General features: G+C 43.0%; 1 protein-coding gene across 3 annotated transcripts in view; it reads left to right on the forward strand.

The window, feature by feature from the left end:
- The window catches only part of ptchd4 (patched domain containing 4), a 99,528-nt gene that overhangs the window by 37,268 nt on the left and 34,483 nt on the right, over positions 1-27,777 (forward strand). For 2 of the 3 annotated variants that reach the window (XM_078542071.1, XM_078542073.1), the window contains exon 2: positions 1,233-1,710. In XM_078542071.1, the coding sequence (XP_078398197.1) occupies positions 1,233-1,710 (478 nt within the window). Of the gene's footprint in view, positions 1-1,232; positions 2,071-27,777 lie in introns of those variants that run through there. The other variant, XM_078542074.1, reaches the window with a different exon arrangement.

A 27,777-nucleotide genomic window follows, 5' to 3' on the forward strand; every position in this document is an offset into this window, starting at 1 on the left:
GTCTACAGAGGGTGGAACATAGGATGCCATCCAGGAGTGCATTGGAATAGTCAAGTCTGGGGGGAAAAAAGGCATGGATAAGGGTTTCAGTAGTAGTAGGCAAAGGCAAGACAGAGTCAAGTGGCGTTGTTGAGGCCATAGGCAGCTGGAAGATTATCTTGAGGTCAAGTAAGACACCATGTATAAATGTAGAATGATTACAGCACAGAAGAAGGCCATTCAGCCTGTCATGTCCATGCCAACTCACAGCAAAAGTAGCTCAGCTAACCCATCCATTCTCATGGCCCTGTATTTTTTTTCCTCTTCAGGTCCATGTCCAATTGCCTTTTGAAATTGATTGAATCTACCTCCACCACACTCCCAGGAAAGACATTTCAGATCCTAACCTTTCGCTGCAAACAAAGTTTTTTCTCTGAACATAAAGTGAAGGTCCAGCTCAGACACCACAAGTGTGGTAGGATAGGAATTCTATATGCCCGTTTGCTTTTCTCTTGAATCAAATTCCAAGGACAAAACTATTATACATAATGGAAACAGGTGCCCTAGCCATTCACATACTACCAGTGAGTCTACCCAATGAATCATATGAAACCTTGTCACTCAATGGTGGGGTGGTGGGTGTGGGAGCAGTCTGAGTTCGACAGTCTGACTTACCTTGCCAAGTGTCCCTTTAGCCGTTTATCAATTCCCTAATGGCATTTAATCTGCCTAAGATGTATTCCAATTAGGATGTGCATCTACAGAGCTCACTGACAGTCCTGATATGCCTCCTTGATGCCAGCACACTTACTGTTGACCATACAGTGGGCAGAACTGGCGAGATTGATGGAGCAGCTTGGATTATGATGGTGGTTGGGAGGAAGATATCTTCTATCCTCATCAAAAGTTATCAACGAGAACTGAAAGGGGAAGAATACCACAGGAAGTGGATTCCTCCCTAAATTCCTCAATCACCCAGATTATACTAATTCATACTAAAAACAGTGCATAAATTCTAGGTTCACTGATCTGCTATTATACCTTGTAGTCAGAATTGATCATCATTCTAAGCAACAGGAATTGTTGCTCTGTAACTCTGATTATTTTTATTTTCAGCATGACATTAAATGCTTATCAGGTTTTATTAGTGATATAATACTGCATGGTTTAGCTCTAATATATTTAATGAAAAATTGTACAAACTTTTTTGTGAACTGCAAGTTAATATGAACATAATCATTTTATCATTAAAGGACGGTAGGGTGACTTTTATCGGACATCAGCTTGGAGGAGTGATCTTCATCCCCAACAGTAGAGAACACCAGGTTAAATCAGCCAGTGCAGTACAGATCACCTACTACTTGCAAAGCTACGGGTCTGCCTTACAAGATGTTGCAGAGAAATGGGAAGCTGAATTCTGCCAGCTCATGCTTAAATTTCAACAGGAGCACAGTGATCTGCAGCTATACCCCTTGACATCTTCTGGTCTGTGGAAGGACTTTTATAAGACCAATACTGTGGCCAGGACTGAGGTGGTGGTGAGCTTAGTGTTGGTTCTGATTGCTGCCACTCTCACCAGCGCATTGAGGGACTGCCTCCGCAGCAAACCCTTCCTAGGACTGCTAGGAGTTATCACAATCTGCCTTTCCACTGTCACTGCAGCAGGGATATTCATCAGCACTGATGGCAAATACAACTCCACTCTACTGGGAATCCCTTTCTTTGCCATGGGTAATTATTGCTCCAAAACCTATCTCTTTAATAAACCATAGTTTTAGTGTGTGCATTTTCAAAGATACATTTGTGAAGCATATATCTCCTTTATAATTGATACGATGCAAACTTAACAAAGCTGCATTAAATGTACTGCAACTTTTTTGGCTATCTCTACAAATATTTGCGCATGTGCATATTACAGAAAAACGTAACTTTTCCGTTACTAGAATAGATTCAGACTGATATTTAGATAGATGATACACTGACAAAGAAAGATTAGATAATGGGAAAGTTTTATAATTGTTCTATACAGATCATAACTGGATTTTTTCCTATGCCTTATTAATTCTAAAATGGATGATGATGTAAAAGGAACTCAATTAAAAATCTTATCTGAAAGGTTGACCACATAATAGTCAAAGTAATAGTTTATCAAACCAGTTAAACTAATCAGACCGATTGTCTCACTGCTGCGTTTTAATTTTTTTCTTCGTGATAGAGGAGTAATAGGAAGTTGGAATTTGGAGAAAAATTTACAACTGTTTCTGATTATGTAGACTTTTGCATTCGGAAAAGTTAGGTTAAGGAGACAACGCACAACATATTCAGATACTAATTTAAAAGGATCCCATTTTAAGGATCACAGGGAACCTGGGGTGGAATTTGTCTTGGGCGATAGCTAATCAACAATCTGTGGTACACTCGTATGGTTTTTCATGAGCTGCTGATTTACTATCGGCTATTATGTACTACCACCCAGGACACACTTCACCCTTCCCATCTGTAGGAAAAGTGCAATAAAATTAAGCATGAAGGAAGATCCCACTTCAATGATAATATCTTCACAGGTAATCCATAACTGGATTCCATAGAGACCGAAAATTCATGGAACAGATTTTCTCCCTTGTGGCAACAAGGAGTCCTGCTCTTAAACTATTTCAACCATCACTAGACAAAAACATTCAGCACATTTTGCTGTCAGTGGTAATTTGATTTCCTGTCTTATCAACAGAAGCAAGACATTTACCAAAGTCATAACCATTTGCCAAGATTTTTTTTAAATTCATTCAGGGGCGTTGCTGACTCAGCCAGCATTTATTGCCCATCTCTAATTGCCCTTGTTCAGAGGGCAGTTAAGAGTCAGCTACATTGCTGTGGGTCTGGAGTCACATGTAGGCCAGACCAGGTAAGGACCGCAGATTTCCTTCCCGATAGGACATTGGGTTTTTATTGACAATGGTTTCATCTTCATCATCAGACTTTTAGGGCAGAATTTTTCCGTCGGCGAGCTGGGGGTGGGGCCCGCTCGCTGACGCGAAAATGACGCGGGATGATGTTGGGGGGAAACCCCCGCCCCATTTAAATATTCAGGAAGGCGGGGGCACAGCGAAATCAGCTGTCCGCCCACCGACCAGTCAATGGCCAATTGAGGCCATTGACAGGATGATTAAGCCAATTAAAGGCCCTGCCCATCCAACCTTAAGGTTGGTGGGCAGGCCAGGAGCCCCAGTGGGCTTCTGAAAAAACATGAAACCTCATCCACTGGCGGGATGAGGTTTCATGTCTGTTTTAAAAAACTTTAATAAAGTTTATGTGATATTTATGAACATGTCCCATCTCGTGTGACATTGTCACATGAGGGGGACATGTTAATAATTTTTTTATTTTTCTATTTTTTAAGTTTATAAAACTTTCAGCGCTCCCCCTGAGACAGCACTTAGTCTCAGGGAGATGTGTGCTCTTCTGTGCGCATGCGCGAAAGAGTGCACTCTGACAGTTGGGGAATCACCCCCCCCACCCCCTGCACAGGAAACACAAAGCCCATCAAGGGCAAAATTCTGCCCTTAATTCCAGATTTTTATTTAATTCAAATTTCACCATCTGCCGTGGTGGGATTCAAACCCGGGTCCCTACAGCATTACCCTGAGTCTCTGGATTACCAGTCTAGTGACAATACCACTATCCTACCACCTCCCCTTGCGATGGTATATTTTTAGGACCAGTTGAGGTGGGTTTTACCAGACCTTTGAAGGAAGACTGGGAGGTGGGAGGCCTTGTAAAATGGTGGCAGAAAGCATTGGGAGGGATGCTGTCATCTTCTCGTTGCCACAGGATAATCTGAGCGGTGGAAAAGGAAGAGGCACAGCCTCCCGCTGACTGGAGGTGGGTGGCCAATTAAAACAATTCATTGGATAATTAAGGGCCACTTTCCACCTCCACTGGCATTTTACCAGTGTCAGGATGGAACAACGGTGCATGGGAATACGCCACGTTAACTCTGGCTTCCTCCCTGTGAGTTTCTTGAGGTGGTCTTCCTTCATGTCTGCTCCATGGCCCAAGGAGGGGCTTCCCCCTGCGGCTCCCCTCTGACAATGCACTGAATCATCTGCAGTGATTTGCCCACTGATCACTGAGGCCTGTGTTCCTGGGCCCAGCACATGCAATAAAAAGACTTACCTGGCCTTCGAGGGTGCTTCAACATGGATGCGCCCTTTCCTTCTCACTGCAGTCTCTGCAGCAACCACTTCTATCAGTGGCACTTAACAAATACTTAAAGCAGAAGACCACAAAATTTTAGAAATTAAAATGGATCGAATTTTTTCACCTTTTAAAAGTCTGATGAATCTTGCTGAAAAGCAAAACCTTAAACACTTTAGCATGGTTTATCAGACTTTCTAAATATCACTTTTTAAAATGATTTATCTGATCAAAATTATTGCACTTTTTAAAAAAGTTTAAATTTTTAATTTTTAAAAATTGTTCACATTTTTAATATTGTAAGCTGAAATCATGTCTTCTAAATCAGTTTTTTTGATGCGTTTTACTGCAGCAGTCTGCTTTATACAGTTTTTGTGATGCAGTGAATGTAGACCATGCCCAAAAAAACTGTCTGCCTTTTGCACCCATGCTTCACAGTAATGCCTTGCTGCAGCCCACACCAGGTGGAATTCTCCCTCATGGAAACCAAAATTCTTGCCATGGGGATCGCGGTAGGTTCATGTGTGGATTTATTCGCTGTCAGCAACAAGTGATGTCGCTGCACCGCTAACCGCAAAATTTGAGCCATAAACTCTTGTCACTTGTACTAATCCTCCCATCAGTCTGAACAGGGCACTCCAGATACTATGGACATACTCATTGCACTGCTGATAGGATGAGCATTGACATTTAACTTTGCAGGACTGGCTTCAAACCCTGCTAAATTCATGTACCCTCAAAACTGAAAGTTCAGTCACTTAGACAGAGTTTTCAAAAGCTATCCTCCTGCACAAACTTTATGGCTTGCAATGTCTTTACTATCATAATCTGGATCTGTAAAAAGATGGCACTCCTGCTTCAAGTTGATCTGAATTGACCCATTTGATGCAGTGATCACCATGATCTGTGAGTTTATTATTTGATTTAATAAGTAACGTTTTATAGTGGCACAGTTTAATCCAAGTGTTGCAATTCAAGTTATGTATTAAACTTCTAGAGCAATTGTTAGTTAATAAAGAAACAATTCTCAGGGATAACTGGATCGCTACTCAAACTCAGAATTTGCTTGTGCATAGTGCTGGGTATTTTCTTGGGGCTTTTCCTGCTCAGCCGCAATAACTTCAGTAGAATCACAACAACTAATTTGCAGAAAGCAAAGCTCCACAAGCAGCGATGTGATAAATGACCAGGCACAGTGTATTTTTTTTTAAGTGGTGCTGGTGGATTTTGCAGCTTCTTCCAGCAATTCTGGGTGACAGGATAATTATGTTGGATCCTCCTTGACACCATCCAGTGGTTGAGTCATGATCCACCTGAGAGTTAATGTTCTGCCTAAGAGCAGGGTGAGTGCGAGCCAAATTGAGTTCTGTCTGAGAACAATTCAGATTAGGTTATTACATGCCTGGCAGAATGGTCAGGGTTTGCAATGTATTTTTGAACTACTGCTGGGTAAGATGTGAGACTTGACTCTGTTTGTTCTTCCAGCAAATAGCACCCACCATAATGATTCATGTTCAACTTTCATCACCCAAAAGCGACATAACTTTTTCATTTAAATGCAGGTGTCGACTGTAAAAAGCCACTGTACTTAGACATTGGTCATTTTTAAGCCAACTAAGCATTACTCAATGAGAATTTGCAGCAGTTTCGAGAACTGTGCTTCTTGCTGTAACTGCAAAATTGGTGCAATAGGTTTAATCCATCACCATCCCATTTCCTTGCATATAAATGGAAATACATAATTTTGATAAATATTTGCTGCATATAAGTGGCTTTTCTAATATCTGCTTTAGTACCCACATTGAATGATTAAACCAGATCATTGCATTCACTTAGTGTTAGTATTTTGGCAATTCTACACAGTCATCTAAACTTCTTGTTGGATCCTCGTAGCCATTTCATTGGATCCTGTTTGCATGCTTGTTGTAAGGGTGGCCGATTTGGTACTAACGATAGAGTTGAGTAGCAGACACTTCATAGGTGCAAACTCTGTTTATTTACAAACGTACTCAGCAGCAACTAAACATGTGCTTATACTTCTAACTCTATCTCTACATTCTGCCTAACCACTAACTACTGACTACTAACTACAGAGGTAGCCCGCGCTACTCTGCTATTGTACACTAAGATCATGTGATCTTACATTATAACATTCTTCTTAAAGGTATATTACACCTCAGATTACCACACTTCTCAGACAACATTCCAAACATGGTAGGAGAAACATTTAATTGGTATATTGCGCATAATCCAAAATCATTTAGAGCAGTTAAAATTTTATGATGGCTTCAGAAAGTTAAAAATAAATCCCTTTGCATTTTCAGCAATCTCTTCTTCTAAGTTTTATCAGCTCCTGTATTTGTTACCAATTGGTTTTCATAAAAGGCAATATTAATCCATGTAGGATACATAATAAGGAATGAAGCACTAAATATTATTAGGGTTTTACTGTCGGTTGGGCTAAAGTAAATGTGCCACTTTCCTGCCTGTTAATTGCTCATGCAACATCGCACATTTCATTTTGGGTGTTATGATGGCATTTCCTCTTGGAATTTATCGCATCATCAGAATTTCCAAAGGAGATGATTATTTTGATTTTGGTCCTATGCTTCTCAGACTTAGGCTTATTCATTTTTTTTGATTTCTTGATGCAAGGTGATGACTAGGACACTCCAAAGAACTGATGCATGATAAAATTTGCACTGAAGGATTTATTACTTATGTGTACAAATTGTTGTTTGGTAGTACAGAACTTAATTATTGCTGAAAAAAGACATTTTGTTGAAGCTTTTCGTCTTGCACTCATCAAGACAATCGCAAGAACACCAATGTCAGGGGAAGCAACAACTTCATACTGCATAAGAAATAGGAACAGGAGTAGACCATTCGGCCCCTCCATCCTGCTCCAACATTCAATAAGATCATGGCTGATCTTCTTGTGTTTCAATTTCTGCATTCCCAACTAACCCCGATAACCTTTGATATAAGAACATAAGAGAGAAGAGAATGCTGATTGGTTGACAACTCTGATTGGTAGAGGTGTTTCCATGGAGAATGCACCAGTTAATGGTGTCTGACAGTTAACTGCCAAGCATTGTTTGAAATTTAAACCAGGCAACTTGACTCTGATTAGTCAAGGCATTGCCCTGAGGAGAGAACAGGCGAATGGCTATCACTTGTTTTGTTTATCTGAAGCAGGCACAATTTGTGTACATATTCTCTTCATCTGCAAAGAACAGGGCCCTGTGTATTAATATATGTAGCTTCCAGTACACATAAATGTGTGAGCCTGACTGACAATCTTAAATTGGTTGTCAGCATAATTAGTAGCACACTGAGGATTATTTAGCAAATGTTGTCCAATCATGGAATTGCATCTAATGTTGGACACAGTGTTTTGAGTTTTGCAAGCACAGGCTGGTTGGGTGCCTTCTGCATCCTGCCCTTTGTGAACAGCAGCTGGGACATGCTGTTTGATATAATCTTTGGGATGTACGGCCTACATACCTAGCATCACACTGGCACTGAAATTCATACACCACATTACTCATTTGTGGGTAGGCAGAACATCATTTTGGCTTGACAGCAGCACCCTATTAGTGGCAAATACCACTCGTGTTGCTGCTGCATAGTAACAGCGTGAAACAGCTTCACCTGTTGCTCAAGTGTTTGAGTTACCTTGCCCTTCCAGGGTGATCTGAGGTAGAATGGATACTTTTCAGGACCGAAAATGACGCCCTTAGGCCCGTTCATGAGTTTACGCAATATACAGCACGAAATGATCTGATCAGTGTAGCCATTATCCCGCATGATGTCTTTGATGCACCCTATTTCAGCATCAAGCTTGCATGGTGAAATGGCTTGGGCCCTATTTACGAGGTTGCCGATACAGCCAATCTTACAGTGTGTGGATCTGTAAGAATCCCAACGTGTGTATTGACTAGTGAAGGTAGACTTGCAATAGGCTGTGTTAAGAACCCCCTGGCAGATTGCTCAACTAGTACATCAAGGAAAGAGAGTGCATTTGATTGCTCCATTTCAAAGGTGAATTTGAACACAGGACATGCAAGGAAATTATTACATGCTGCTACGGATTTAAATATAGCAAATGTTTCATCCAGATATCGGGAACATGCCAGGGGTAGGAGGTTAGGTGTCATTCCATTGAAGACACGTTTTGCATTACCCAGCAAAGATGTTTGTGAGAGCTGGTCAGTGTCAGTATAATGCTAGATATGTAGGCCATATGTCCCAGGGACTGACGGATCATATCAAACAGCATGTCCCAGTCACTATTCACAACAGGCATGGTACAGACCGTAACCAACCAGGCCACGCTTGCAAAACTCAAAGCACAGTGTCCAACATTAGATGTGATTCCACAATTGGACAACATTTACTAAATTATATTGACAACCAATTCGTTTTGTCAGTCGGGCTTGCAATGTGGTGCATTTGCGTGTACTGGAAGCTACATATATTAATACACAGGGCCCTGTTCTTTGCAGACAGAGAGGACATGTACACACATTGTGTCTGTTTCAGCTAAACAAAATAAGTGACAGCCATTCGCTGGTTCATTTCTCAGGGCTATGCCTTGACCAATCAGAGTCAAGCTGCCTGGTTTAAATTTCAACAATGCTTGACAGTTAACTGTCAGTCACCTGCCCCATTAGGGGAGGCGGTGGTGTAGAGGTATTGTCACTGGACTGGTAACCCAGAGACCCAGGGTAATGCGCTGGGGACCTGGGTTTGAATCCCACCATGCAGATGGTGGAATTTGAATTCAATAAATATCTGGAATTAAAAAATGATGACCATGAAACCATTGTCAATTGTTGTAAAAACCCATCTGGTTCACTAATGTCCTTTAGGGAAGGAAATCTGCTGTCCTCCCTGGGCCTGGCCTACATGTGACTCCAGACCCACAGTAATGTGGTTGACTCTTAAAAATACCCTCCGAACAAGGGCAATTAGGGAAGGTGACGGCATAGTGGTATTGTCACTGGACTAGTAATTCAGCGACCCAGGGTAATGCTCTGGGAACCTGGGTTCGAATCCCACCACGGCAGATGGTGGAATTTGAATTCGATAAAAATCTGGAATTAAAAGTCAAATGATGACCATGAAAAACCCATCTGGTTCACTAATGTCCTTTAGGGAAGGAAATTTGCCGGCCGACATGTGACTCCAAACCCAAAGCAATGTGGTTTGCTCTTAAATGCCCTCTGAACAAGAATGGGGAATATATGTTGGCCTAACCAGTGATGCCTACCTTCCACGAATAAATTAAAAAAAACTGGTGCATTCTCCATAGCAACACCTCTACCAATCAAGTCCACTTGCCAACTAATCAACACTCTCTTCTCATACAGTATAAAGTTGTTGCTTCCTCTGACATTGGTATTCTTGTGATTGTCCTGATGAGTGCGAGACGAAAGGCTTTGACAAATGTCGTTTTTCAACAACACTCAACTTCAGTGTAATTAATGTGCATTCCCTAAATAAAGCTATTGGCATCTCGGGCCAGGGCCAGAGATTCCTTGCATTGAGATTTACTTTATTCCCAGCTCAGCATTCAATCAACACATCTACAATACCAAGCAACAGCATAAGTGGAGTCCACCTGGGGTTCCACAGTGGTACAATGGGCCCAAACCCCAAACCAAAGGACCACCATGTGGGGAATTTGAACTTGTAAAATTACTCCTATATGGCTGAATCTTTCCCAGGCCAGTTTCATCACTGGAAGAGTAAAGGACCAGGCTGATTGGGACAAGACTTTCACCCATTTCCCTGATCCCACCGTGTTTTTGACCCATGAGAACATCCACTCCAAGACTGGCAAATGTGAGGAGACGTAGGAGGAGACAGCAGTATTAGCAGTAGTTCTGTAGCTTTCCATAATCCCACACAGGTGATTGTGGATGCTGTCCCTGAAAAGTTGTCTCCATGCATTCAAACTAAGGAGACTCCCTTCACTGAGGAAGGTATCTCAGAATTTGTCATGGGTCCAGGTGCTGGGCATAGTTTCAACATTGTTCCATATGTTTTATAGGCATAAAACAACATTAACCAACTTAGAGGCCAGAGAGCTTCATTTCAAATTCTGATCCTCTATCTGGTTAGACCAGTTGAAGCTTTGGCTGCATAAACTACAAATAGTATTTTGGGGTCTTGAGTGGTTGGGCCAACAGTCCTGGAGAAGCTGCTCACAAAAAAGGCTGTAAAACCTTAAGGTATTTTGTGTATTTGGAGTGTTCTGCCTGGCACCATGATAAAGCTGAGAGCTGCTGCCAAACCACGCTCATCTCATTTTCTTCACCAGCACCTCATTCCCTCACTAAATTTACCTGTGGGCCTCAATATCAACAAAAATTGTTTAGTCCCTGCTTTACAAATTATGTCAGAATACTCGATGGCCAGGATTTTATGGCCCCGCCAAAGCGCGTCACCCGCCCCGGCGAATGCAGCGAGCCATTTAAACCTCCATTCAGTTCGGCAGGATCGTAATATCATGCCGGGCAGGAGGGCCCATAAAATCCTAGCCAATTGCTTGCTGGAATTATAATGTTGAGGCCTGAATTCCAATTCCTAGGGTCTCATTTTCAGAATCCAACTTACCAGCTTGGTTTTTAAGCCTTTCCTTTCCAATGCGCAGAATTGTGCCCAATTTCAGGTGTTGCCCAACTTCTACCTCTAGGTTTTCTGTAACCCAAACACTTTGCAAGGTATTTGAGGGATACAGGGATTAATGCACTCATGGTCATGCAGTCCCTTGTAACAATACAGTGGCCAATTTAACCAGAGAGGGTCTGTGCCATGAATGTGTAGCTGGTCAGTGACCACCAGCACCATATCATGCAGATCAGTGCTCACTTCCCATAGCAGCTATGCTTTTTTTTTTGCCTTTCTCATCTGTATGAAAACTGTTGCTGCTATTTCCTTCATCCTTTTCCTTTTACACAAAGTGGTCTACACATAGAAGAGGAGAGCAATCCAGAATCAAGACCCAAAACAGGAGAGAGGCACTGACCATGAGGTTATAGGTTCTGAAACCTCAGTGCAGCCAGGAAGACTGGTGTGATAGCTGCCCCTTTAATAAACCCTTCTGTCCATATGTAACTAAACACCTTCTGCTGCAAAGTCTCCTGCATTCCCTGAACAAACTCACCTTGGTTGTGGAACTACGTTTTTCCACACTATCTGAAACGATATTCCTGAACAAAGTTTAAATAGAGTGCAACCAATTTATTATTGTACTTTGAGTCAGGAGTCATTAATGTTAGCATTCTTTTTCAGAGCATGCTTTCTCTTAATATTGGTGTCTTGTGTGCACCACCTAACGCCAAGCCATGACTTTTCCCTTACCTCTCCCAATTATTTCCCTTTCGTTAGGTCTCTCCATAATGTCCACTTACTCATGAAGAAAGCACATGATCTCATTGTGGATGATTGAATCAGCATTGACAGAAACATGTCTCATGGATGGCAACCACTTCCTATTTAGAGAAGTTTCCCTGTACTTTTCACCACTGATTATGCCCAAACTGTCAAGGTGTTGAAGTAGCTCTTATCTCTAAGTGACAATTTGGCTGCATTCTGTACTCATCTGGCACCTTCTTCACCTTTGAGCACCTCACCATGATCCATCTCCCATACCTTTTATTTAAAATTCTCATCATGTATTGCACATAAGATAGATTTAGAATACTGAGCCAATATTTAAATCTGATTGTCTTCTGAAAGTGACATTGTTGATTCATCTATATTGCTAAATATCAAAGTTTATTTGTCTTTTGTGCCTTATTTTTTGTGTATTCATGTTTCAGAGACTGGAAGCCCTGAGGGATTCACATAATTTGTGAATCTGAAAGCAATAATATAACATGAGAAGGATAATTGTTCTTTAATGACAAAGTTATATTATTCATTAATATTGCACACGAATCATCCAGATCCGATGTGGGGAAAATTAGTTTAATATATCCAGACAGCAGAAGAGTGTTTGAATGATGTTCTATTGTTTTAAAAGTGCAAGTTCAATATGCATTTGCGAGGATGGAGCTAGAAATAATGTGTATTTGTGCTTTGATGTCACTCTAATAGCTGTAGTCCAATGTAATGATAAAGTAGTAATTATCTGGAGAGTTTGACTGAGGGGACCGGCTTAATAGACTATATGTCACCCGGGATCAGAAGGCAAATCTCATCTCTAAGTAATCCAATTACTACTGTTCTCATTGTCTAGAATTACCCTAAAAGGGTCCTTATAGTGATGTTCAAGCACTTTCAGTAAGCTATAATTCACTAGACTCTGGTTTCCATTTATTTAATTAATAGGAAGCAAAGCTTTATTATTTTTTAAGTAACTGTTTCAGGTCAACAATAATTTGGGTTTTTCTATATATTACTGTCAGCGCTATTTCGGGTCAAATGTTTAATGTATTTGCATGGTATTCTTCTGATGGAATTATTTGAATCAAAACAATAACTTGGTTATTTTGAATAAGCTTCCACTGAAATAGCAGGCAGAGGAATGTAATCCAAAATTACAGAGAAAATGCTTGCTAATGTTACCAGCAACAATTTCTAAACTGTAAGTCTTGAACTTCCTTGGAGCCACTCTTGTTCATCCACCATAACTTTTCTGGAAGTGTGTGGAAACCCTGTTTGTGTGTGGCAACTCATTAGCATTACCTTTATCTTTAATATTACCAATACCGTTACCATTACCAACACCATTCTTCTACCATCATGGCATTGTCATTGACTCTGTCCCCATTCCTCAGAGCACAGTGTTGAATTTTTATGCTATTAGCTCATTTCAAGTTATTACTGATGAAGTTTGCTAGATTATAAAGCTGAATATATTTTGTGTATTGGACAGATCACTGCAGCTTTCTTTGCCGAAAGAAGCACTTTTGTCAATTGCCATTGGAAAACAACAATAACATAAATTACATCTTTAACATAACAAAATATCCCAAGATGTTTAGCAGGAGTATTATAAAGCAAAGTATGACACCGAGCCTCATGAGGAGATATTAAGTCAGATGACCAAAAGTTTGATCAAAGAAGTAGGTTTCAAGGAATTCCTTAAAGGAGGAGAGCAAGTTAGAGAGGCAGAAGTGTGTTGAGAGGGTACTCCAGAGCTTTGGGGTCTAGGCAACTGAAGGCACAGTCACCAATGGTGGAGTGATTAAAATCGGGGATGCTCAAGAGGTCAGAATTAGAGAAGCACAGATATCTCAGAGGATTATGGGGTTGGAGGAGATTACAGAGATAAGGAGTGGTGAGGCCATGGAGGAATTTGAAAACAAGGATGAGAATTTTAAAATTAAAGCACTGCTTAGCTGAGAGCTATGGGAGTGATGGGGGATTGGGACTTAGTGTGAGTTAAGACACAGGCAGCAGAGCTTTGGATGGCCTCAGTTTATGGTAGTAGAAAGTGGGAGAGGAGCCAGGAGTGCATTGGAATAGTCAAGTCTAGAGAAGCAAAGGATAGAGGAGCTGAGACAGGAGCAAAGCTGGGCAGTCTTACAGAGGTGGGAATTGACAATCTTAGTGAAGTCATGAATATGAGGTTGGATGCTCATCTTGAGGTCTGGTTCAGCCTCAGGCTGTTGCCAGGGAGATGGATGCAGTCAGTAGCTATGGAATGGAGTTTGAAGTGGAGATCCTAAACAAAGACTTAACTCTTCCCAATACTTAATTGGAGGAAATTTCTGCTCACCCAGTGCTGATGTTGGATAAGGAGTCTGATAATTCAGCAATAGTGGCAGAGTCAAGAGAGCTTCTGGTGAGGTTGAACTGAGTGATATCATCATGCATGTGAAAACTATTACTGTGCCTTCTGATGATGTCACCAATTGGCAACATGTAGATGAGAAATAGGAGATGGCCAAGGATAGATCCTTGGTTGATACCAGAGAGGCAGGAGCAGGAAGAGAAGCCATTGCAAGTGGTTCTCTGCCTACAATTAGATAGTTAGGAATGGAACCAGGCGAGATTAGTCCCACCTGGCTGGATGCCAGTGGAGAGATGTTGGAGGAGGATGGTGTGATTAACATGTCAAAGGCTGTAGACAAATCGAGAAGGACAAGGAAACGACTTTTATCTTCGTCGCAGTCACTTTGAATGTCATATGTGACTTTGATAAGAGCTGTTTCGGCTCTTTTTTATTCATGCATGGGATGTGGGCTTCGCTGGCTGGGCCAGCATTTATTGCCTTTCCCTAGTTGCCCTTGAGAAGGGGGTGGTGAGCTGCCTTCTTGAACCGCTGTAGTCCATGTGGTGTAGGTACACCTACAATGCTGTTAGGGAGGGAATTCCAGGATTTTGGCCCAGCGACAGTGAAGGAACGGTGATATAAGTCAGGATGGTGAGAGGCTTGGTGGGGAACTTACAGGTGGTGGTGTTCCCATTTATCTGCTGCCCTTGTCCTTCTAGATGGTAGTGGTTGTGGGTTTGGAAGGTGCTGTCTAAGGGGCCTCGGAGAATTCCTGCAGTGCATCTTGTATACAGTACACACTGCTACTATTGTGCATCAGTGGTGGAGGGAATGAATGTTTGTGGATGTGGTGCCAATCAAGCGGGCTACTTTGTCCTGGATGGTGTCATGCTTGAGTGTTGTTGGAGCTGCACCCATCCAGGCAAGTGGGGAGTATTCCCTCACACTCCTGACTTGTGCCTTGTAGATGATGGACAGGCTTTGGGGAGTCAGGAGGTGAGTTTCTCATCGCAGGATTCCCCTAGCCTCTGACATGTTCTTGTAACCACAGTATTCCCCACTTCTGACCTTCTGATGGAAGGAAGATCATGGATGAAACAGCTGAAGATAGGTGGGCCAAGACACTACTCTGAGGAACTCCTGCAGTGATGTCCTGGAGCTGAGAAGACTGACCCCCAACAACCACAACCATCTTCCGTTGTGCTAGGTATGACTCCAACCAGTGGTGAGTTTCCCTCCTGATTCCCATTGACTCCAGTTTTGCTAGGGCTCCTTGATGCCACATTCAATCAAATGCGGCCTTGATGTCAAGGGCAGTCACTCTCACCTCACCTCAGCAGTTCAGCTCTTTTGTGCATGTTTGAACCAAGGCTGTAATGAGGTCAGGAGATGAGTGGCCCTGGTGGAAGCCAAACTGCGTGTCAGTGAGCAGGTTATTGCTAAGCAAGAGCAGCTTGCTAGCATTGTTGATGACCCTTTCCATTATTTTACTGATGATCGAGGTAGACTGATAGGGTGGTAATTGTCCAGGCTGGATTTGTCCTGTTTTTTGTGTACAGGTATGGGCAAACTTCCACACTGCCGGGTAGACGCCAGTGTTGCAGCTGTACTGGAACAGCGTGGCTAAGGGTGCGGCAAGTTCTGGAGCAAAGTCTTCAGTACTATTCCGGAGTATTGTCAGGGCCCATAACCTTTGCACTATCCAGTGCCTTCAGCCATTTCTTGATATCACGTGGAGAGAATCAAATTCGCTGACGACTGGCATCTATGATGCTGGGGACCTCCGGAAGAGGCCGAGATGGATCATCCATTCAGCACTTCTGGCTGAAGAATGTTGCAAATGCTTCAGCCTTATCCTTTGCACTGATGTGCTTAGCTCCCCCATCATTGAGGATGGGGATATTTGTGGAGCCTCCTCCTCCAGTGAGTTGTTTAATTGTCCACCACCATTCACAACTGGATGTGGCAGGACTGCACAGCTTAGATCTGATTTGTTGATTGTGGGACCGCTTAGCTCTGTCTATCGCTTGCTGCTTATGCTGTTTGGCATGCTTTAACAGGTTGACACGTCATTTTCGGTATGCCTGGTGCTGCTCTTGGCATGCCCACCTGCACTCTTCATTGAACCAGGGTTGATCCCCTGGCTTGATGGTAATGGTAGAGTGGGGAATATGCCAGGCCATGAGGTTACAGATTGCGGTTGAATACAATTCTGCTACAGCTTATGGCCCACAGCGCCTCATGGATGCCCAGTCTTGAGTTGCTAGATCTGTTCGAAATCTATCCCATTTAACATGGTGGTAGTGCCACACAACACAATGGAGGGTATCCTCAATGTGAAGGCAGGACTTCATCTCAGCAATGACTGTGCAGTGGTCACACCTACTGATATTGTTCTGGACAGATGCATCAGCGACAGGCAGGTTGGTGAGGATGAGGTCAAGTATGTTTTTCCCCCTTGTTGGTTCCCTCACCACCTGCCGCAGGCCCAGTCTAGCAGCTATGTCCTTTAAGACTTGGCCAGTAGTGGTGCTACCAAGCCACTCTTGGTGATGGACATTGAAGTCCCCCACCAAGATTACATTCTGTGCCCTTGCCACCCTCAGTGCTTCCTCCAAGTGGTGTTCAACATGGAGGAGCAATGATTTATCAGTTGAGAGAGGGCAGTATGTGGTAATCAGAGGAGGTTTCCTTACACATATTTGACCTGATGCCATGAAACTTCATGGGGTCTGAAGTCAACATTGAGGACTCCCAGGGCAACTCCTTCCTGATTGTATGCCACTGTGCTGCCACTCCTGCTGCTAGTGGGACAGGGCAGACCCAGGGATGGTGATGGTGGTTTCTGGGACGTTATCTGTAAGATATGATTCCGTGAGGATGACTATGTCAGGCTGTTGCTTGACTAGTCTGTGAGACAGCTCTCCCTATCACTAGCCCCCAGATATTAGTAAGGAGAACTTTGCAGGGTCAACAGGGCTGAGTTTGTTGCTTCCAGTGCCTCGTCGATGCGGGGAGGTCCATCCGGTTTAATTCCTTTTTTGAGGCTTTGTCGCGGTTTGATACAGCTGAGTAGGCCATTTGAGTATCATGGAGGCCAGGTCAGCAGATTTCCTTTCTTAAATCAGCATATTTCCTTTCTTAAAGGGCATTAATGAACCAAATTGTCTTTTTCACAACAATCGACAATGGTTTCATCATCATTAGACTTTTAATTCCAGATATTTATTGAATTCAAATTCCACCATCTGCCATTTGGGACTTGAACCTGCGTCCCCAGAGCATTACCCTGGGTCTCTTGATTACTGGTCTGGTTACAATACCACCATACCATCGCATACCCTGTGGCAGGGTAGAATCCCGGTTGGAAGTATTCAAACATGGAGTTCAGTGAAAGATGGGAATAGATTTAAAAGCACAAGAACATAAGAAAGAGAAGTAGTAGTGTGCTATTTGGCCACTCCAGCCTGTTCCACCAGTCAATAACACCATGGCTGATCTAAATTTTTTAAAAATTATTTCATGGGATGTGGGCGTTGCTGGCTAGGCCGGCCTTTATTGCCCATCCCTAATTGCCCTTGAGAAGGCGGCGGTTAGCTGCCTTCTTGAACCGCTGCAGCCCCTATGGTGTAAATGCACCCACAGTGCTATTAGGAAGGGAGTTCCAGGATGTTGATCCAGCAACAGTGAAAGAACAGCGATATATTTCCAAGTCAGGATGGTGAGTGGCTTGGAGGGGAACTTCCAGGTGGTGGTGTTTCCATCTGTCTGCTGTCCTCATCCTTCTGGAAGGTAGTGGTCTTGTTTTTGGAAGGTGCTGTCCAAGGAGCCTTGGTGTGTCCCTGCAGTGCATCTTGTAGATGAAGTGATCTGAAGCGACCTTAACTCCACTTTCCTGCCTGTCCCTCATAACTCTTGACTCCCTGGTCAATCAAAAATCTGTCTAACTCAACCTTGGATATATTCAAAGACCTAGCCTTCACTGCTCACTGGGGAAGAGAATTCTAAACTCTAATGACCCTCCGAGGGAAGAAATTCAATTTCATCTCCATTTTAAATGGGAGATCATAGAAACATAGAAAATAGGAGTAGGCCATTCGGCCCTTCGAGCCTGCTCAACCATTCATCATGATCATGACTGATCATCCAACTCAATAGCCTGCTCCCGTTTTCTCCCCATACCCTTTGATCCCTTTCGCCCCAAGAACTATATCTAACTCCTTCTTGAAAACATACAATGTTTTGGCCTTGTAAACTTTCTGTGGTAGCGAATTCCACAGGCTCACCACTCTCTGGGTGAAGGAATTTCTCCTCATCTCAGTCCTAAATGGTCTACCTTGTATGCTCAGACTGTGACCTCTGGTTCTGGACTCCCCCACCATCGAGAACATCCTTCCTGTATCTACCCTGTCTAGTCCTGTTAGAATTTTATAGGTTTCTATGAGATCCCCCCTCATTCTTCTGAACTCCAGCGAATATAATCCTAATCAACTCAATCTCTCCTCATATGTCAGTCCCTCCATCCCAGGAATCAGTTGGGTAAAACTTCGCTGCACACCCTTTATAGCAAGAACATCCTTCCTCAGATAAGGGGACCAAAACTGCACACAATATTCCAGGTGTGATCTCACCATGGCCCTGTATAATTGCAGCAAGAGATCCCTGCTCCTGTATTCAAATCCACCCACTATGAAGGCCAGCATACCACTTGCCTTCTTTACCACCTGCTGCACCTGCATGCTTACCTTCAGCGACTGGTGTACGAGGACACCCAGGTCTCGTTGCACATTCCCCTCTCTCAATTTATAGCCATTCAGATAATAATCTGCCTCCCTGTTTTTGCTACCAAAGTGGATAACCTCACATTTATCCACATTATACTGCATCTGCCATGCATATGCCCACTCACTCAGCTTGTCCAAATCACACTGAAGCATCTCTGCATCCTCCTCACAGCTCACCCTCCCACCCAGCTTTGTGTCATCTGCAAATTTGGAGATATTACATTTAGTTCCCTCATCTAAATCATTAATATATATATTGTGAATAGCTGGGGTCCCAGCACCGATCCCTGCGTTACCCCACTAGTCACTGCCTGCCATTTGGAAAAAGACCCGTTTATTCCTACTCTTTGTTTCCTGTCTGCCAACCAGTTTTCTATCCATCTCAATACACTACCCCCAATCCCATGTGCTTTAATTTTACACGCCAATCTCTTATGTGGGACTTTGTCGAAAGCCTTCTGAAAGTCCTCATAAACCACATCCACCGGCTTCCCCTCATCAACTCTATTAGTTACATTCTCGAAAAATTCTAGTAGATTTGTCAAGCATGATTTTCCTTTCGTAAATCCATGCTGACTGTCTGATTCTGCCACTGTTTTCCAAGTGCTCAGCTATTAAATCTTTTATAGTTGACTCTAGAATTTCCCCCACTACCGATGTCAGGTTGACTGGTCTATAATTCCTTGTTTTCTCTCTACCTCCCTTTTTAAATAATGGGGTTACATTAGCTACCCTCCAATCTGTAGGAACTGTTCCAGAGTCTATAGAATCTCGGAAGATGACCACCAATGTATCCACTATTTCTAGGGCCACTTCCTTAAATATCCTGGGATGTAGATTATCAGGCAGGCCCTGGGGATTTATCGGCCTTCAATCCCATCAATTTCTCCAACACCATTTCCCTACTAATACTGATTTCTTTCAGTTCCTCCCTCTCACTAAACCCTGTGTTCCCCAACATTTCTGGTATGTTATTAGTGTCCTCCTTTGTGAAGACAGAACCAAAGTACGTACTTAGTTAGTCAGCCATTTCTTTGTTCCCCATTATAAATTCCCCTGTTTCTGACTGTAAGGGGTCTATATTTGTCTTCACCAATCTTTTTCTCTTCACATACTTATAAAAACTTCTACAGTCAGTTATGATGTTCCCCGCAAGCTTACTCTCGTACTCTATTTTCCTCTTCTTAATCAATCTCTTGGTCCTCCTTTGCTGAATTGTAAACAGCTCCCAATCCTCATGTCTGCTGCTTTTCTTAGCCGATTTGTATGCCTCTTCCTTGGATCTAATACTATCTCTAATTTCTCTTGTAAGCCATGGTTTGGCCATGTTTCCTGTTTTACTTTTGCTCCAGACAGGAATAATCAATTGTTGCAGTTCACCCATGCGCTCTTTGAACGTTTGCCATTGCCTATCCACAGTCATCCCTTTAATTAACGTTTCCCAGTCCATCATAGCCAACTCGTGCCTCATACCATCGTAGTTTCCTTTTTTAAGATTCAGGACCCTAGTCTCAGAATCAACTACGTCACTCTCCACCTTGATGAAGAATTCTATCATATTATGGTCGCTTATCCCCAAGGGGCCTCGCACAACTAGATTGCCAGTTATTCCTTTCTCATTACACAATACCCAGTCTCGGATGGCCTGTTCTCTCGTTGGTTCCTCAATGTATTGGTCCCGAAAACCATCCCATATACACTCCAGGAATTCCTCCTCTACGGTATTGGTACTAATTTGATTTGCCCAATCTATATGCAGATTGAACAGCTGCACACAAATATTGAGGGTGTCTGCAAGATACCCTGGCAACAGCCATAATGTTTTCATGTTACACTTTTCAAATATTTGAGGGAGTGGGCCAGGTGAACTGCTAGAGGACCAAAGATATTTTAATGAAAACTCATTGTGGAAACTGGAAATGTGGGGCCTCCATTCACCCAGTATGCCTGGGAGTTGGTGCCACTAGAGAATTGAAAATATGTTCACCCATCACCTTGTGCTCACTGACCCATGTTGCTTCCTGGTACAGCAACAGCTTAATTTAACAATTCTAATCCTTGTGTTCAAATCCTATTCCCTTCCTTATCTCTATAAATTCCTCTAATCCTATACTCCTCTGATATCTCTCTGCCCCTCCAATTCTGGTCTCTCTTGCACCTCAATTCCTTTACTCCTCAATTAGCAGCCTTTGCTTCGACTGCCTAAGCCCTAATTCCTGCACGTCCCTCCCTAATGTTTTCTACCTCTTCAACTTTCTCTCCTCCTTCAAGTTGCTCATTAAAACCAACCACTTTGGCCAAGCTTTTCAGCAGTCATCCTAATATGCCTTGTAGCTTGGTGCCAAATTTTGTTTGATAATCATTCCTAAAAAAGGCCCTGGGACATTTTACTATTTACAAAGACACTACATCATTGCAAATTGTTGTTGTTACTTATGCTTCAATACTATGCTCCATCATTATGTATTGTTGGTTTTATATATGGGAGGCAGCAGAGTCATTAAGTCAACTCTTATCAGAGTTTATTTCACTAACAGACCTAGTGCTCAATTAACATTTAGAATTAAGTAAAACCTATACAACCCATCAAGCTCATCTTCCTACTGCAAAATGCTTCCATTGTAGCATCTAATCATATTTTGCATATCCCAATGTTTTGTCTCTGTTCCTTTTCTTGGTGAACTATTCCCAGCATTTATCAGTCTTTGAAAATTCAGTAATCTTGGGGTGTGGATTTGATTGATCTAATGATCTCTTCTTGTTGCTGAAAATTCTTGAGGTTGATTTCTTTTCTTCATTGTATCCCATGTGTTCTTGTTCCTCAATGCAACAGGAAGGAAAAAGGGCAAGAGACCAGTCATGACAGGCTTTTGCCTCTTTGTATTGCATGTGCACTTCCAGTTTCTTTTTTGTATTTGTTCATGGAATGTGGATATGGCTGACAAGACCAGCATTTAGTGCCCAAACCTATTTGTCCTTGAGAAGGTGGGGATGAGCCATCTTTTTGAACTGCTGCAGACCATGTAACGTAGATACACCCACAATGCTATGAGGAAGCCTTAGGATTTTGACCCAGTGATGATGAAAAATCAATAATATATTTCCAAATCAAAATGATTTATTACTTGGGTGGGGGGGGGACTTGCATGTGATCAGGTTCCCATGTGCATGTGTGGTCTGAATGTCTCTTTTATTCATTCATGGGAATGAGCGTTGTTAGCAAGGCTAGCCTTGCCCATCCCTAATCGCCCATGAAAAGATGGTGGTGAGCCACCCGCTTGAACCACTCAGTCCATGTGGTGCGGGTACACCCACAATGCTATAAGAAAGGAGTTCCAGGATTTTGACCCCAGCAGCAGTGAAGAATGGCAATCTAGTTCCAAGTCAGGATAGTGTGTACCTTGGAGGGGGACTTGCAAATGGTGGTGTTGTCCTTCTCGGTGGCAGAGGTCACAGGTTTAGAAGGTGCTGTTGAAGGAGGCTTGACAAGTTGCTGCAGTGCATCTTGCATATGGTACACACTGCTGCCACTAAGCACCAATGGTGGAGGGAGTGAATGTTTAATATGTTGGATGGGTTGCCAATCAATCAGGGTGCTTTGTCCGGGATGGTGTTAAGCTTCTTGAGTGTTGTTGGAGCTGCACTCATCCAGGAAAGTGGAGACTATTCCATGACACTCCAAACTTATGCCTTGTAGATGGTGGACAGACTTTGAGGAGTTAGAAAGTGACTAGTTGCCACTTGTCAGTCTGAGCCTCAATGTCTTGCTGCATGTGAGTATGGGCTAATTCAATATCTGCAGAGTCACAAATGGAACTGAACACTGTGTAATCATCAGTGAACATCCCCACTTCTGATCTTATGATGGAGGCAAGGTCATTAATAAAGCAGCTGAAGGTGCTTGCTCTGAGGATATTACCCTGCAGAACTCTTGCAATGATGTCCTAAGCTGAGGTAATTGGTCTCCAACAACTACAGCCATAATCTTTTGTGCTAGGTATTACTTCATCCCTTTGACGTTGGTTTTGCTAAGGCACCTTGATACCAGATTCGTTCAAATGCTGCTTTGGTCAAAGGGCAATTGCTCTCACCTCACCTCTGGAATTCAACTGTCTAATCCATGTTTGGACCGAGGCTCTAATGAGGTTTGGAATTGAGTGGTCCTGACAGAACCCAAACTGTGCTTGGGTGAACAGGTTATTGGTGAGTAAGTGCTCCTTGATAACACTGTCAACAACACTTTCCCTCACTTTGCTGATGATTGAGAGTAGACTTTTAGGGCAGTAATTGTCATGATTGGATTTGTCCTGCTTTTTTGTGGACAGGACATACCTGAGCAATTTTCCACTTTGTCAAGCGGACTTCAGTTTTGTAGCTGTGCTGAAAAATATAGGCTAGAAGCAAAACTAGTTCTAGAGCACAGGTTTTCAGTACTACAGCCCAGATGTTGTTAGTGCCCATTGCCTTTGCTGTAAGTGCCTTCAGCCATTTCTTGCTATCACATTAAACGAATTGAATTGTCTGAAGACTTGCATCTATGACAGTGAGAACCTCAGGAGGAGGGTGAGATGGACTATCCACATGGCAATTCTAGCTGAATTCGGTTGCAAATGCTTCAGCCTTGTCTTTTTCACTCACATGCTGGGTTCCACCATCATTTAGGATTAGTGGTCTGTTGGTTGTAGAATCACTTAGAACTACCTATGCTGCTTCTGCTGCTTAGCATATGTATGACCCTGTGTTGCAGCTTCAGCAGTTTGGCACCTCATTTTTAGGTAAGCATAGTTCTGCTCGTGGCTTGTTCTTCTACACCCCTCATTGAATCAGGGTTGATTCCCGACTTGTTGGCCATGGTAGAGTGAGGGATATGCTGGCTGTTGAAGTTACAGACTGTGGTTCAATACAATTCTGCCACTCCAGGATCACAGTGCCTCATGGATACCCAATTTTGAGTTGCTAGGTTTGTTTTGGGCAGAATTTTGCCCTCGGATGGCGTGCGGGCCCCACCAGCTCGGCGGCAGGTGGACAGCCGACCCCCGCCACCGAAACGGGGCCCGCCGCCATTTTGAGTGGGCGGGCCAATTAAGGCCCGCCCAGTGGCCTGCCCGACAGGAAGCGCTATGCGCTTCCCATACGGGGGAGGGAATCCCCATCTGTCAAAGTGCACTCTTTTGCGCATGCGCGTGAAAGAGTGCACTGCTCCCTGAGGCAAAGTCCTGTCTCAGGGAGATTCATGACAGGTAAGTAATGTTTCAAAATAGAAAAATATTAAAATTATTAACATGTCCCCCTCATGTGACAATGTCACATGAGATGGGACATGTTAATAATAAACACTTACAGTTTATTACATTTTTAAAAAACGGACATGAAACTTCATCCCGCCTGGGGCTCCTGGCCTGCCCACCAGCATTAAGCTTGGATTGGCAGGTCTTTAATTATCTTAACTAGCCTGTCAATGGCCTCAATTGGCCATTGACAGGTCGGCGGGTGGACAGCTGATTTCGCTGTCCGCCCGCCTTCCTAAAAATTTAAAGGGACCGGGATGACGTCAGGGATTCCTCCCAATGTCATCCCATGTTATTTTCCCCTCGGCAAGCTGGCCCCGCCCCCAAATCGCCGAGGGGAAAACCCTGGCCTTTGAATCTAACCCATTTAGCACAGTGACAGTCCCTCAGAATACAATGAAGAATGCTGTTGTGAGGTGTTGGGCATAGTTCAGCAGGGCTTATTAAGGTGTTCGTAGTCTTAGCTAGTTCAACAGTAAATATTTATTAACTGCAAGAAACTATACATACATTCAGTAAAGGTCCAAGATAGGAGCTGTTTCTATGCTTGCTTCTACACATGGCTCTGCCCAGCACTATATTGACCCCAAGGTGCAGATCATGTAGTCTTTTGCATCACTGTGTGGGTTGTATTGTGCTCAGTTCCACCTTAACCCTTTATGAGCCAGACCCTTATATACACTTCCCCAAGCCTTTATCCAACGTATTTACAAGTTATCCCAGTTTACCTCATGTATTTACATAATTAATATAACCCCATCTCCCCCCCTCAAGTCTCTGAGTTCATAGATTAAGGTGGGTCTGGACTACCCTTTCACATCTTGTTCTCACTACTGTTAGAGGGGTGGTAGGCTCTGTTCCTGCAGGAAAACTTTGTTGAATTAGAGGTTTTCTGGCCTCTGGATGTCTTTTCATCTTCTTTTTCTGTTCTTTGGCATTGAATCACACTTTGTCGATTCCCCAATTGTAGTGATAGATGGCAGTTGGGTTACACCACTCATCACAGGGTGGATGAACTCTGGGCTCATCTCTATAGTGTTTCTTTTTCCTTCGTGCATCTCACCATGATGCACACTCGGTTATGACATAGGGGAATGTCACGCCGTTGACATAATCTTGGCCCTAGAATCTAATCAGTGTGACTCGGTTCTATTGTATAAGGCACATTCAACCATCAAAAGAAATTCACTCGGTTTCTGTTGTCAAACAATGATGAGTTGTACTGGGAGTTGTCAATATTTAATGGTTTTTTGAATTATAAGTTTGACTAACTGTACCTTTAATTCAAAAGCCATTGGTGATTGCAGGAGTAGCTGTAAGTACAGATTGCATGTGAAGCCCAAATCTGTTAGTGAGAAATAGTTGCATGTGTATGGGATAATATTTATAAGCTATAAGGAATAGAAAGTCATTGGCTTGGCACAAAATAACCTTCTAATAGCAAGGAAAGCAGTTGGACGACTAGGGAGAGAGTTTTTCTTTGCAATTTAGGGAACTGTGAGTACACTACATGAGCAGTGACTTAATTAATCATCTTGTACTATACCTAAAGGGATCTGGCACCACGGCTATTGAGAAGTAGTTCCATCTGACAGATTATTCCACAAATACTGTGTCTCGCAGAAAAGATGCATGATTGAAGTGATTGCTTCTTCAGTCTTTAATCATGAACAATAAAAATCATGAACAACATACAGCTCTTAGAATATAAAATTACACTGTGAATGATTCCCCTATAAGAAATTCTATAATTAAGGTTGGCTACGATCTGATCAAAGTGAAAATAAATCTTTGTACAATTGAATCAAATTCCCTAACATTTCTTTAACATCCATCCTCAACACCGCCCCCCCTTTAATTGAATCTTTAATTCTCCAAGAGCAATAAAAAGTCAGCAACACTGAAGCAAAAAGGACATTGGCTTTAGCTCAGGTTAGCTTACTGTGTTACAAAGAATCGGTCCCAATGCCTCAGTAATCTAAATCCCTCCATCCAACACCATCTCTCCAGCCACGTATTCATCTGGTCTATTCTCCTATTCCTGATCTCGCTAGCACATAGCACTGAGGGTAATCCTGAGCTTGCTACCTTCAAGGTCCTGCTTTTTAATTTATTTCCGATCTCTCTATATTCTGCTTTCAGAACCTCATCCCTCTTTTTACTTATGTCATTGGACCATGGACCATGACCTTTGGCTGTTCACTCTCCCCCTTCAGAATGTCCTGCAGCCGCTCAGTGACATCCTTGGCCCCGGCACCAGGGAGGCAACATACCATCCTGGTGTCACGTGGCAGCTGCAGAAACCTCTATCTGTTCCGCTTATGATAGAATCCCCTAACACTATTGCTCTCCCACTCTTTTTTCTCCCCCTCTGTGCAGCTGAACCACTCGCGGTGCCACGGACTTGTCTCTTGTTACATTCCCCTGAGAAACCATCTCCCCCAGCAGTATCCAAAACAGAAAGTCTGTCAGAGAGGGAGATGAACCCAGGGTCTCCTGCACTACCTGCCTAGTGCTTTTTCTCTGTCTGGGGGTCACCCATTCCCTTTCTGCCTGCGCACTATTGTCGCTAAATTAGTAATCCAGAGACCCAGGGTAATGCTCTGGGGATCCGGGTTTGAATCCCATCATGGCAGATGGTGGAATTTGAATTCAATAAAAATCTGGAATTAAAAGTCTAATGATGACCATGAAACCATTGCTGGTTGTTGTTAAAAACCCATCTGGTTCACTAATGTCCTTTAGGGAAGGAAATCTGTCATCCTTACCTGGTCTGACCTACATGTGACTCCAGACTCACAGCAATGTGGTTGACTCTTAAATGGCCTCTGAACAAGGGCAATTAGGGATGGGAAATAAATGCTGGCCTAGCCAGCAATGTCCACATCCCATAAATGAATTTAAAAAAAACTCTTTACCTACGGTGTGACCACCTCACTGTACGTGCTATCCATGAAGATATCATCCTTGCGGATACTCCACTGTGACTCCAGCCGCAGCTCCAGCTCCAAAACACGGATTTCGGGTAGGTGCAGCTGGAGACCATTCCTGCATACATGGTCACCCCGGACACTGGAAGTATCCCTGACTTCCCACATCACACAGGAGGAGCGTTCCACTTGGCCGAGCTGCCCTGCCATGATTTACCCTTAAATTACTTTCTTTGCTTTTACTTTCTCTAGTTTAGAGAATATTACGGACAGAAGAAATACTCACCATGTCCTACTCACCAAAACTGCCACTCTTCTTTCTGAGGAAAAGTAGAAAATGAAAGAAATCCTACCTTCCCTCTTCACTGAACTCCCTCTCTCACCAAACTCCAACTTAAGCACTCTAATGCGGCCCAAAGCAGCACTCCAGTGAAGTAGTTACAGAGTAACATCAGTTGAAAATGAAAAACCAATCATCTACCCTCCCTCTCAGGGTATAATGCCTGATGAAGAGATGGCTAAGGTGGGGAGAAAACCATCCTGGATTAATTTGAAAAAATATAAACAATAATAGATCTCCTATTGCATTGCTAATGGTGAACCAGAGATTACATTGTTACAAGGAACTGCTTGCTTGTAGAATAGGAACAGGGCCTAAACTTTGATTTCCAGTGAGAACATTTGAAAAGAACTGTGTTTGAGATCAGATACCGAAGCATGTGTGATTTAGGTTGATTCCTAAAAAATAAAGGAACAGTATCTTCCTTACTTACTGTAGGTGGAAACTCAGCACCACAAATATTCAAATAAAACCCTGATCCTTCGTAAACTTGAGGTCATCCAAAACTCTGCGGTCAGTATTTTAACTC

This window comes from Cetorhinus maximus, chromosome 5, assembly GCF_964194155.1.
Source record: "Cetorhinus maximus chromosome 5, sCetMax3.hap1.1, whole genome shotgun sequence".
Lineage (NCBI taxonomy): Eukaryota > Metazoa > Chordata > Chondrichthyes > Lamniformes > Cetorhinidae > Cetorhinus > Cetorhinus maximus.